General features: G+C 40.3%; 1 protein-coding gene across 4 annotated transcripts in view; it reads left to right on the forward strand.

Moving 5' to 3' along the window:
- Window positions 1–14083, forward strand: part of LOC134226641 (cleavage and polyadenylation specificity factor subunit 1) — a 94044-nt gene that overhangs the window by 71771 nt on the left and 8190 nt on the right. Inside the window, exons 1-5 of one of the 4 annotated variants that reach the window (XM_062707538.1) lie at window positions 9065–9427; window positions 9485–10025; window positions 10096–10346; window positions 10405–10586; window positions 10644–12922. In XM_062707538.1, coding sequence (XP_062563522.1) covers window positions 9259–9427; window positions 9485–10025; window positions 10096–10346; window positions 10405–10586; window positions 10644–12922 — 3422 coding nt within the window. In that variant the 5' untranslated portion in view covers window positions 9065–9258. Of the gene's footprint in view, window positions 1–9064; window positions 10026–10095; window positions 10347–10404; window positions 10587–10643; window positions 12923–14083 lie in introns of those variants that run through there. The other 3 variants (XM_062707539.1, XM_062707537.1, XM_062707540.1) reach the window with 3 other exon arrangements.

The raw sequence follows: 14083 nt of genomic DNA on the forward strand, positions 1-14083 counted from the left end.
CCTTCATGCCAAACACTGTCAAATGCTTTCTCTATATCAAGAAGAGCAACTCCAGTCGAATATCCTTCAGATTTGTTGAGCCGAATTAAGTTCGTAACTCTTAATAACTGATGAGTGGTTGAATGCCCATGGCGAAAACCAAATTGCTCATCAGCAAAAAATAAATTATCAATAATATGAACCATCATTCTATTTAAAATAATCTTTTCAAACAGTTTGCTTATTGAAGAAAGCAAACTGATTGGGCATAACTAGAAGCCTCAGCTTCTGGATTTTTTGTCCGGCTTCAAAATTGGAACAACTTTGGCGTTTTCCATTTATCTGGGAAGTATGCCAATTGAAAACATTTGTTAAGTAAATTAACCAAAAGGATAAAGAGCTCTCAGGAAGTTTTTGATAAGTATGTAGAAAATACCATCATCACCCAGGGCTTTCATATTTTTAAATTTTCTAGTAATAGATCTCACTTCATCCAAATTAGTTTCCCAACGAAGGGTCAAAAACATTATCTTGGTTGAGAATGTCTTCGAAGCTCCGCATACCCTGATCCTCAATTGGACTAGTGAGACCTAGACTAAAATTATGGGCACTCTCGAACTGCTGAGCAAGTTTTTGAGCCTTTTCGCCATTTATTAATAAAATTTTATTTCCCTCTTTAAGCGCTGGAATTGGCTTTTGAGGTTTTTAAGAATTTTCGGTTATTTCAAAAGGGTTTCGAACTGGGATCAACTTCGTGACATTATTCTCAAAGTTGGTATTTCTCAGAATAGCGAAACGTTTTTTAATTTCATTTTGCAAATCTCGCCAAATAACTTTCAACGCGGGATCGCGAGTTCTTTAGTATTGCCTTCGCCTCCACATTTTAAGACGGATCAGTAGCTGAAGATCGTCGTCAATAATAATGGAGTTGAATTTAATTTCACATTTAGGAATTGCAATGCCTCTGGCTTCGACAATTAAATTTGTCAAAGATACGAGGGCATTGTCAACATCACTTTTGGTATCAAAGGAATAATAACATCAAAATTCCTATCGATATATGTTTGATATAAATCCCAATCAGCTCTATGATAATTAAAAGTAGAGCTGATTGGATTAAAATAACTTCTTGTGAGATTTCAAATGTCACAGGAAGGTGATCAGAGTCAAAGTCAAAGTCAGCATGAGTTACCAATTGGCCACACAGCTGACTTGAATCCGTTAAAACTAAATCAATTGTAGAAGGATTTCGACTGGAAGTATAACAAGTAGGGCCATTGGGATATTGAATAGTATAATATCCCGCAGAACAATCTTCAAATAAAATTTTGCCGTTGGAATTGCTTTGAGCATTATTCCATGAACGGTGTTTGGCATTGAAGTCACCAATTACGAAGAATTTTGATTTGTTGCGAGTCAGAATTTGAAGATCAGCTTTCAACAAATTCTTTGCTGCCTATTGCATTGAAAAGGCAAATATTCTGCAATGAAGGAAAATTGACCAAAATTAGTTTCAACAGAAACTCCTGTCGTAATAAAGCAAATCCATCTTCCATTGCTCAGTTCGATTGGAGAGAATTATTTCCGATATTAGAGTTAGAAGGAATATCTGAATTCTCCAGCATCCTTCTATTTTTCCGCGCTTTGGCAGGACGGTCTTGAAACCTTGTTTCTTCGAAGGAAGTGGAGAATTGAGAGACTCCCCCTTCCTCTTGTTTTTATTAATGCTCATGGCTGAGCGTGGAGACGTGACCTTCTAAGAGGTTTTTCCCAGAACGGTGTCCCTGCAGGATTACCACCGCTTGTCGGAATTTTACTTCCGCAAACGGGTCCGACGTAAAACGAAGGCACGGGTCCTTACAAAAGATCGTAACAGGGATCAGTGGGTATCAGGTATCAGGTATCAGAACGTCGGCTCAGGAGGCACGTTCCCCTCAATTTGGGAGATTTGTGCCATCGCCTTCACTGGCCTTTCTCATCATTTACCTGACGGAAAAGGAAGTGAAAAGGGGAAAGGAAGAGGAAGTGAAGTTGGAAAGGAGAATGGAACCATTTATAGGAAAGCCAATTATGTGGACTCACACGCATTCAGCTAGGGACTAAAGAGAGGTCCACAAAAACACAGAGGACGTAACAATGGACGAACGTCAAAGACGAAACACAGAGTGCACTGTGAAAAACGCATAATGCGAATCCATATAGGTGACAATCACAAAATATATTGTAAAAATCGCATAATGCGAATCCATATAGGTGGCAATTTGTTGAAAACTAAGTAAAACACATATTCATAACCCGTTCTTATTGAACCTAACGTTGAGATAGAACAAGAGTAGCCGAACCCGAACGTCAAGAACGAAACACAGAGTACACTGTGAAAAACGCATAATGCGAATCCATATAGGTAACATACACAAAGTACATTGTAAGAAAACGCATAATGCGAATCCATATAGGTGACAATTTGTTGAAAACACATATTCATAACCCCATTCTTATTGAACCTCACGTTGAGATTGAACAAGAGTAACCGAAGCCGAACGTCAAGGACGAGACACAGAGTACACTGTGAAAACGCATAATGCGAATCCATAAAGGTAACATACACAAAGTACATTTGTAAAAAAGACGCAAAATGCAAATCCATACAGGTGACAATTTGTTGAAAAAAAACTAAGTAAAAAAAAACATTTTCATAACCCCATCCTTAATCAACCTCAAGTTGAGATTAAACAAGAGTAGCTGAAGCCAAACATCAAAGACGAAACACAGATTACACTTTGAAAAACGCATAATACGAATCCATATAGGTGACAAACACAAAGTACGTTGTAAAAAAAAACGCATAATGCGAATCCATATAGGTGAAAATTTGTTGAAAAACTAAGTAAAAAACATATTCATAATCTCACCCTTATTCAACCTCAAGTTGAGATTAAACAAAAGTAGCTGAAGCCGAACGTCAAAGACGAAACACAGAGTACACTGTGAAAAGCGCATAATGCGAATCCATATAGGTGACGAACATAAAGTACATTGTAAAAAAAATGCATAATGCGAATCCATATAGGTGGAAGTTTGTTGAAAAACTAAGTAGAACACATATTCATAACCCCACACTCACGTTGAGATTGAACAAGAGTAGCCGAAGCCGAACGTCAAAGACGAGACACAGAGTACACTGTGAAAAACGCATAATGCGAATCCATATAGGTGATAGTTTGTTGAAAAACTACGTAAAACACTTATTCATAACCCCACTCTTATTTAACCTCACGTTGAGATTGAACAAGAGTAGCCGAAGCCTAACGTCAAGGAAGAGACACAGAGTACACTGTGAAAAAAACGCATAATGCGAATCCATATAGGTAACATACACAAAGCACATTGTAAAAAAACGCATAATGCGAATCCATATAGGTGACAATTTGTTTGAAAACTAATTAAAACACATATTCATAACCCTACTCTTATTTAACCTCACGATGAGGTTGAATAAGAGTAGCCGATATCTCGGAGAAGTAAAAAGTCAACTACGCCATAGCTCCGGTTAGCGCAGCGAGGGCTCCAAATACTGTGAAGGGGCCCTGGTGCTTCACAGGCTCCGTTTGCGGTTAGGTTCTTATTAGACCCCCTAACCATTCATTCGTAGGCACGGTAAGCATAAAGTCGCATCACACCGAAAATTAGGGTCACCTGTATGGTGGACTTTTACCACTGGAACAGGCAATCCGTAATGTTATTCTTAGCCAGATAACTAGCTGCCGACACCACACGGCTATCTAGGCTGTTCGTGGAGAGAAGTTGACATTGACTTTACGTCAACTCTCAATGTGGCCGAACAGCCATCTAAACAGCCATTCAACAAATTCTTTTGCTGCCTATTGCATTGAAAAGGCAAATATTCTGCAATGAAGGAAAATTGACCAAAATTAGTTTCAACAGAAACTCCCTGTCGTAGCCAAGCAAATCCATCTTCCATTGCTCAGTTCGATTGGAGAAGAATTATTTCCGATATTAGAGTTAGAAGGAATATCTGAATTCTCCAGCATCCTTCTATTTTTTCCGCGCTTTGGCAGGACGGTCTTGAAACCTTGTTTCTTCGAAGGAAGTGGAGAATTCAGAGACTCCCCCTTCCTCTTGTTTTTATTAATGCTCATGGCTTAGCGTGGAGACGTGACCTTCTAAGAGGTTTTTTCCCAGAACGGTGTCCCTGCAGGATTACCACCGCTTGTCGGAATTTTACTTCCGCAAACGGGTCCGACGTAAAACGAAGGCACGGGTCCTTGCAAAGATCGTAACGGGATCAGTGGGTACAAATAGCGCTAAGAAGCACCGTTGAAATTAAAATAGCTTCGGGTAGTATTAAAAACTTCCTTCCGCAAAAAGAGAAAGAACCGCACAGCGCGAAAGCACGATGCGGTCTGAGATCATTAAGCATATTTATGGCTTTGTGCTGTGAAAAAAACGAAAGCATTTGGTCATTGTTATGAAAAGTTGGTCAAATTTTGCGTGGCCAATAAAAAAATCTTTGGGAAGGTCAAAACATACAAACCGCCCTGCAGAACAAATAAGGTTGTCAATCCAAAAAAATGACTCACTACATAAAGATTGGCGCTTTGATGTTGCATGAAGAAGAAGAAGCAGAAAGATGATAATCGAAAAAATCTCCACGGGAAAACATACGGAGAAGTTTTTAAAACTCTTCTCAAAAATTCTAGACGCAATTTAATTAAAAACGGCAAGCAGTACGGGGTTGGACTTTTTCTATACTGTGTATTAAGTGTTATATCACAAAATAAAATTTCGAATAAAAAAATTGTGTTTATTATGCAGTAGAAGAAAAGTCCAACCCCGTACTGCTTGTCAGTTTTTTATTAAATTGCTTCTAGAATTTTTGAGAAGCGTTTAAAAACTTCTCCGTATGGTTCAATTTTCCGATATCATCTTTCTGCTTCTTCTTCGTAACATCAAAGCCAATCATTTCTAGAGAATCTATACAAAAAATATGCTAGAACAAAACTTCTTTAGCACTCGATAAAACAGGACAGTGCAGAATCATTACTTGACACTTTACCGGTCGCTACTAAACGCGCTGCTAAAACAGTAGCGCAGCTGACAGGTGACCAAATTTGGTAGCGCGGTAAGAGCGCTGATATTTAATGAACTGTTAAACGTCACACGTCACCGGTACGGAATGCAGCAACCAAATTGATAGTGGGACACAGTGACTGGTACGAAAGAGAGTGACTAAACTAAAATGACAGCGCAGTGCGGGTGATCAAAATATTCGCGCCCGGTAATGATGCTTAGAGCAAAAGATATTTTAGTTACTAGATAAAGATTGTCGCTGTCGTCGCTGTCCGGAACATCTTTTGCTGGCGAGGATAGGAGAGCTAAATGTCAAAGAAGGAAAATCCATACGATTTGACAGCTTGGTACCCAACATGTTCCGGACAGCAGAACAAAGGGAACCGAAGCGACAATCTTTATCAAGTAACTAAAATATCTTTTTTAGAGCATCATTAGAGTAGAGTGGGGCAAGAGTGCGCGGGGGGTAAGAGTACGTTTTCGATTTTTTTAAGTAATAAAAAAAGATAAACTAGCAGCACTGCATCAGTTTGACAGGTATTCTGGCCAACTATTATCATGTGTAATTGTAAACGATTTGAATAAACAACAAGGGAGATATGGAGTTAGATAATTTTTTGGTCATTTGGCTAAAAATAATTGGATTTCCGCAACTAGTATTTCATTACCATATACGTTCAATCTGCTGAACATTATACCATTTCGATAACCTATTGTATAGAGTACTTTACGGTACAGAACACCAATCCGGTTGGTTTTCCAAGAAGTCAAAACCATTACTTGAATAATTTTTGGGACTGTGGGGTAAAAGTACGCAGGAACCGGTGGGGCAAGAGTACGCATATGAATCTTCAAGTTATGATGTCAAACCCGTATCTCCGGCTGAAATAAGACTTCTTCCAAAGCGTAAAGATCCACAACTAAGAAAAAAGGGACAGAATTTGAAATTATCACAAGTTTTTAGGATAAGTTGAAGTAATTCGATGTTAGAAAGGACTTAGCGAAAAAAGCACTGAAGTGAAATAATGAAATTGTATTAGGACTTGTTGTACACCTAAACATAGTACGAAAACACAATTTCATCTAAATGATAATTTCATTTAATAAAAAAAACATTCATAAATTACGCATCGTTTAGCTGGGAGCAAGGGGTGGGACGCTAAGCACAATGTTCCAAGCACACATTTTAAACACACACATTAAGGGTCTGTCTCAATTGGATAATTAAACTGAAATTAAACTTAAAAGTGACATTTTAAAATTATCAAATAACCCTGCTCGCAGAGCAAGATTACTTTGACAGATATCGAATCATTTTCCATCGATGTCCTATTGGAATTGCTGGGTAGCACCAGCCTTTCTTATAACGGGGTAATTTTTAATTTTCGAACTGTCACTTTTAAGTTTAATTCTCCAAATGAGACAGACCCTAAGGCACACACTGTGGCACGCTTTTGACATTTGAATGATCAGAATAAAAATACTGGTAACATTGCTAAATTTTTGTTTTGACTTATGAAACGTGTGTAGCGTGACGTCACCTGACGTGATATGAGGACAATATTTACATGCTTTCGACCGCGTTAAAATAAGAGTGAATTCACACGGCAATGTTTATTTATTCATATGGGACATGGGAACAAAATAATTAAAGGAAAGGAAGTAAAAAGATAGTGTAGATATTTGCCTTTGTGTTTCAATGCTTGAGGAGACTGTTCGAAAATCACAAATCAGTCGATCATGCAAATCACTGATTTCTCGCTTAACTTTTCAAAAGGACCTAAGTAACATTTTTTTCATGAATTAATTTGAGTACTGCAATCGAAAGCTTTCATGTTTTATGTTGATTACGCTATTCAAATTAATTCATGAAAAAATGTTACTTAGGTCACTTTGAAAAAGTTAAGCGAGATTTTCTATGAAAGAAAATCGTTTTTTCAAAAGTGCTGTGCTTTTGTTCAACAAACAATAGATAACATACAATAATTGTCGTATTGGAGAAGCTCGAAATGATACCTCCAATTGGGGAATAACGTAACGCTAAAAATGGCAGTTTTCAATCCCCTCCCCCTGTGACACTTTTTGCATGAATCAACTGAAAATTTGGTATGGACCGTCACACTTCAGGCAATCCACTCCTCCCAACAAGCGCCACGTAATTTATGGATGTTCCTGTGTCCTTTTGAGCCTATATTTTTGCCAAATCTGCCAAATCATTGGGATAAAATAAATACTGATACCGATGCTAATTAACGGGAGTTTTGGTAATTTCTTCTATTGGGTAGCAGCGTTACACCATATTTTCTGTCAAATTGTTACCGTTGCTTTCTATTGCGTGCAAAGCTTAAGGAAATACCACAAGAATGATCGCTGTTTCCGTTCCAATCCGGCATCTGATATCTGTTGGTTGGGTTGGGACACTTTGAAATCTCATCGTTAAGCCAACTTGGTCGCAAGACTGTTGTCGTATTCCAGCCGAAAACGGCTGAATGGAATCCGCCGTTGAAGAGCGGTGCGACTGTTCGTTTTTAAATTCGACAACAAACTGACGGTGCAATCTTCGTCGTTGCTACTCAACCCGATGGCGCTACCAACACCATCTCACACTGCGGTGGCAGCAATGCGCTAGCATTGCCATACCCCGCCGCGCAACCTCTCTTAGCCCCTCACAAGCTACCGATTCATTGGCGCACGCTTAAATGAAGCAAAGTTCGTCAGTATATTTGTATATTTGATTGCTTATGTTTAATGTACTATCCGCAATAGCAGAATCAATTCATAGTCTAGAATCACTTATACAAACTAAAATCATTAGCCGCTTACTCTGAATACTACAACTGTTTTAATGATTTTGATTTTTTCCCCATCACGGCAAGCAGTTCACCGAAAACAATTTGTCGGGAAGAGTTGTATCGTGGATGACAGGCGTCTCCCTCTCCCTCTCTTGATTTTTACAATCGCTAGTGTTGCCAGACATTTCTGACTGTCAATATGACAATGTGCCATACTTAAGGTGAGGCACAATTTATGGCACACTTCGGCACGAAGAATTACAAGAAGTGTGGTGAACACAAATTAAATTGTGCTCAGCGTCCCACCCCTTGCATCGGTCACTATTTTCGGCTCTCAATTTGGCTGCTGTATTCCGTACCGGACGTTTGATAGTTGACAGTTCAACAAATACCAGCGCTCTTATCGTGCTACCAAATTTGGTCCCCTGTCAGTCGTCGCGCTACTGTTATAGCAGCGCGTTCGGTAACGACCGGTAAAGTGTCAAGTAATGATACTGCGCTGCCAAACGGCTTAAACTCCCCTAATAAAAATTCCCAAAAGAATTACAATAGAAAATATTGTGACAGTAGTACGCTGAAATTAATAGTAATTACATCAAACTCTATTGTGGCTCACAATAGAATTACATTAAACCTATTGTTTTCCACCATAAAGTCTATTGTAAATGGCAGTTTTACAATAGAAAATAGGGGTTGTTATGTATCTTTACAATAATAAAATCGATTTTTTCACGAACAAATTTTTGCCATTACAATTGAATTTATTGTAATTCCATTGCCGAAATTTTACTGGCAATAGAATTTATTGTACTTCTTTTTGAATAACAATATGGCACTTTAATTGGTATGATATAGAAACAATAGAATTTATTGCTCATCAATAGAATGTATTGTATTTTTATGATATTTTATTGCAACTCTATTGTATTTTTATCCGGGTCACCACCGGTAATCTTGCTCTATGCGGCTGAAGTATGAATTTTATTATAATAAATGGCGTATTCTGAATAGACCATCAGTTTAACTTCCACAAACTCTCCATACAAAACCCAACATTATTGCGCGTCTGGCCTAAACGGCACACTCGAATAGATAAATAAATACACACCGGTAGGAAAAGTCTAACAATTTATTTTTTGCAAACGCTTCGCGTTTCAGCTCATCGTCCCTCGATGAAATATTTCGTTTGACAGTTTTATCAAAACATGTCAGTCAAATCTTCCCCAAAAACACACGCCGGTTTCGAATCGATTTGCGATTACAATAATTTTCAATTTTTCGATAAAATTCTGTTTTATTCGCATTGATTTCTTGACAAAATGCATTAAATAGATAGTGGCAGACGAAACCAAGTTGAATAGTTCTCAATTCGTTCCGGAGATCGACAGAAGAAGCGATGTTTTCCATTTGTAAACAAACCCATGAAGCGACCGCTGTGGAGTTCTCGGTCACTTGCAACTTTTTCAACAGCAATGAAAAATCTTTAGTTACCGGAGGCGCCAATGTACTCAAAGTATACCGGTTGATCCCGGATGCGGATCCTGCTAATCGTGATAAGTTTACCAGTAAGTATTATCGTTTATTGAGTTGGTTCTCAGAAATATATGATATTTGTTTTACAGCTACAAGGCCACCGAACATGAAATTGGAATGTATGGCGAATTATACTCTGTTCGGGAACATAATGTCATTGCAGTCAGTATCCCTTGCAGGATCCCAGCGGGATGCACTATTAATTAGCTTCCAGGATGCGAGACTATCCGTGGTGCAGTTCGATCCGGATAATTTTGAGCTAAAGACGCTGTCGCTTCATTATTTCGAGGAGGACGACATAAAGGGAGGTTGGACGGGACACTATCATACGCCAATTGTGAGGGTGGATCCGGATAACCGATGCGCAGTGATGTTGGTATATGGTCGGAAATTGGTGGTGCTTCCTTTCCGGAAGGACAGTTCCCTGGATGAGATTGAAGTGCAGGACGTGAAGCCGATGAAAAAGGCACCTACACAGTTGATTGCTAAAACTCCAATTTTGGCATCGTACGTGATAGAATTGAAGGAGTCTGAAGAACGGATTGACAACGTGATAGATATTCAGTTTTTGCATGGATATTATGAACCGACATTGCTAATTCTATACGAACCGGTTAAGACCTTTCCGGGGTAATTTAGTTGATCTTTAGTAGATATTTGATATAGCAAATTGTTATAAACTATTTTTGTCTTATTACAGACGTATCGCTGTCCGATCAGACACCTGCATGATGGTGGCCTTATCCTTAAATATTCAACAGCGTGTTCATCCGGTGATCTGGACTGTGAATAGTTTACCGTTCGATTGTTTGCAAGCGATTGCTATCAGCAAGCCTATTGGGGGTTGCCTGATCCTGAGTATTAATGCTTTGATCTATTTGAACCAGAGCGTTCCGCCCTATGGCGTGAGCCTAAATAGTACCGCTGACCATTGTACGAACTTTCCCTTGAGTAAGTTGATTTTTTTTGTGAAATATTGATCGAAATCAAATAAAAAATTTGTTCACAGAACCTCAGGATGGTATTAGGATCAGCTTGGATGCGGCACAAGTGTGCTTCATCGAGCCCGAAAAGTTAGTGTTGTCACTGAAAGGTGGAGAACTATATGTGCTGACACTTTGTGCTGATTCAATGCGAAGTGTTCGGAGTTTTCACTTTAGTAAGGCAGCTTCCAGTGTGCTGACTTGTTGTGTAGGTTTACATTTTTAATACCGTTTCGTAGGTCAATATTAAGTATCCATTTTTTAGATATGCGTTGTTGAGGAAGAATATTTGTTCCTCGGCTCACGATTGGGAAATTCCCTGCTTTTGCGATTCAAAGAGAAGGATGAGAGCATGGTGATAACGATTGACGATACCGAGGAAGTGGTTGAGAAAGAACCAAAGCGAATGCGTTTGGAGCAGGAAGAGCTGGAAGTGTACGGCTCGGGACAGAAAACTTCCGTCCAGTTGACAAGCTACATATTTGAAGTTTGCGACAGCATTTTAAACATTGGTCCCATCGGTCATATGGCTGTTGGTGAGCGAGCTTCTGAAGAGGAGCAAGAAGAAAACAAAGAAGTTCAGTTCATACCGAACAAATTGGATTTGGAAGTTGTGACGAGTAGTGGTCACGGCAAGAACGGAGCCTTGTGCGTATTGCAGAATTCCATTAAACCGCAGGTTATTACAAGTTTTGGCTTGTCTGGGTGCGTGGACGTATGGACTGTTCTCGGCGATAAGGGCGATGACATGCATTCTTTCATGATTCTGTCGCAAGAAGCAGGAACGATGGTTCTGCAGACAGGTGACGAAATCAATGAAATTGAGAACACCGGGTTTGCAACGAATGTGCCGACAATTCACGTTGGAAACATTGGCGGAAATCGCTTCATTGTTCAAGTGACAACGAAGTCGATTAGATTGCTACAAGGCACACGTCTACTGCAAAATATTCCGATTGATTTAGGCTGTCCACTGGCTGCTGTGTCTATTGCTGATCCATACGTTTGTGTTAGATCTTCGGAGGGTCGAGTGATCACGTTGGCCCTTCGAGAAGGCAAGGGAACTCCGAGGTTGGCCGTCAACAAAAATACTATCAGTACTAGCCCCGCAGTTGTGGCCATCAGCGTGTACAAAGATGTCTCCGGAATGTTCACAACCAAGTACGAGGACTTCTACGATGGTTCCAAGGGAGGATCCTCTGCCTATTCTAGTGGATTCGGATACATGAAACCCGAACCTCACATGAAGATCGAAGACGAAGAGGATTTGCTATATGGTGAATCCGGTAGGTCTTTCAAGATGACATCGATGGTCGATATGGCGATCGAGGTTAAAAAGAAGAACCCGGACTTTTGGAGGAAATTTATGCAACCGGTGAAACCAACATTTTGGTTGTATGCGGTTAGAGACAATGGAAACATGGAGATCTATTCGATGCCAGATCTCAAATTGGTTTACCTGATTACCAACATTGGAAACGGTAACAAAGTTCTTCAGGATTCGATGGAATTCGTTCCTCTACCGGTCGGGCAGTCTGCCGCTGATGCGACTGATGTAACATCAAACGCATTTTCCAGTCCTTTTGGCTTCAATCCTAATCTACTACCGAAGGAAATTCTCATGGTAGCTCTCGGTCATCACGGCTCTCGTCCTATGCTCTTCGTTCGTTTGGAAAATGATCTCCTCGTTTACCGAGTCTATCGGTATGCAAAGGGTCATTTGAAGCTCCGCTTCCGGCGAATGCCAAGTGGCGTAACGGGCCCCATATTCAAGATAATTCCACGCCAACAAGCTCCCACCGATCAGGAAGGCGAGAAGCAAGATGAGCACTCTACAAAGATCATGTACGAAAATATCTCCATGATTCGATACTTCAGCAATGTAAACGGCTATAACGGAGTCGCCGTATGTGGAGATAAGCCCTACATAATGCTTCTCACTTCTCGCGGGGAACTACGGGCTCACCGATTGTATGCCAAAACCATCATCAAGGGATTTGCTCCGTTCAACAACGTCAACTGCCCGAATGGATTTCTCTATTTCGACGAGCAGTACGAACTGAAAATTGCCGTTTTCCCAGGATATCTGTCGTACGATTCAATCTGGCCCGTAAGAAAAATTCCTCTGCGCAGCTCACCGAAGCAAATCGTCTACCACAAGGAGAACAAAGTTTATTGTGTAGTGATGGACGCGGAGGAGGTCTGCAACAAGTATTATCGCTTCAACGGAGAAGACAAGGAGCTGACCGAAGAGAACAAGGGTGAACGGTTCCTGTATCCAATGGCGCATAAGTTTTCGGTGGTGCTGGTTACCCCCTCAGCCTGGGAAATCATTCCGGAGACGTCCATCAATCTGGAGGAGTGGGAGCACGTGATTGCGCTGAAGAATGTCAGTCTGACGTACGAAGGAGCGCGGTCCGGTTTCAAGGAGTACATCGCCGTGGGCACTAATTTCAATTACAGCGAGGATATCACATCACGCGGAAGGTTGCTGCTGTATGATATTATTGAGGTCGTGCCGGAACCGGGAAAACCATTGACCAGGTATGTTTTCTATTGTTTTTTACCTACCTTAGATATTTTTATTATTTTTTTTCATTTTATTTGTTTATTAGTTTTTTTTTTAATGTCTTTATTAATGAGATTTTTAGCCCGCGGCTGGCTCATCTCAGTATTTGAAGGTAAAAAAAAATAGGGCTCCTGAAGGGTTTCCCCTATAGTCTGATGTACAATTTTAATTTGCTATAATAATTAATTTTAAACTTGTTCACTTTTCCTATTTTCCAAAATGTTTCAAATTTAATGTTAACGTTACTATGGGTTAGGCTTCCTTATCCTGCAGTTTTTTGCACTTTGGTCGAATGTCTAGATGCGCTGGTTTGTAGAGTTGGATGTCTGGTAAACAGGAGGTTAAATTAGTGCAAAAATGCCGGATTCTTTAAGAAAATTGATAATTTTTGATTCACTTGCCTTGTCATTTTGGAGCACGTCTCTGATGCTTCCCAATTGGTGGAGGATCCTAACGTTTTCCAGCTTGGGGCAATCACAGAGGACGTGCTCTACAGTCATGCGGGTGTTGCAGATATCGCAAGTTTTGCGAAAAGGTGAACCTCCGGAGTAGTTGTGTGACATTCGTGAGTGTCCAGTTCGCAGTCTGGAGAGGACGACCTGTTCTCTCCAATTGTGGCGATCTTCCCAAACTTCGGTAGCGCCTTTTATTCGCCGAATAAATAAGGATCGGTTAGTATACTTCTGGTAAAAAGGCGTCCTGTTGGACCAGTATTTGCAAGGGTGTCAGCTTCTTCATTTCCATGGATTCTACTGTGTCCTGGTACCCATGTGAAAATAACGTTGCTCTCTTCTTCGTCTAGCAGCCTCTGTGTTGCCTGAATCCAAAGATGTCTCGTTCTCGCTGATTCTAATGCAAGTAATGCGCTTGCGGAATCGGTTGCGACCAGCACTGGTTTGTCACTTCGTTTCAAGGCTGCAATGTACAGGGCCGCTGCCTCTGCCGAAAAGACGGAATATTGTTCGGGTAAACTATGAAATTTCCGAATGTCGGGTCCGAAAACGCCCACACCAACAGTCCCGGCCGCCTTAGATCCGTCAGAGAATCTTATTATAGCGGTGGTGTGTCGGTTTATTGTTTCTGCGAATAGAGCTTTTGCTTGCCTTGGGTTTGCTCCTTTTTTAAGATAAGTTTTC

This window comes from Armigeres subalbatus, chromosome 3 (assembly GCF_024139115.2).
Source record: "Armigeres subalbatus isolate Guangzhou_Male chromosome 3, GZ_Asu_2, whole genome shotgun sequence".
NCBI lineage: Eukaryota > Metazoa > Arthropoda > Insecta > Diptera > Culicidae > Armigeres > Armigeres subalbatus.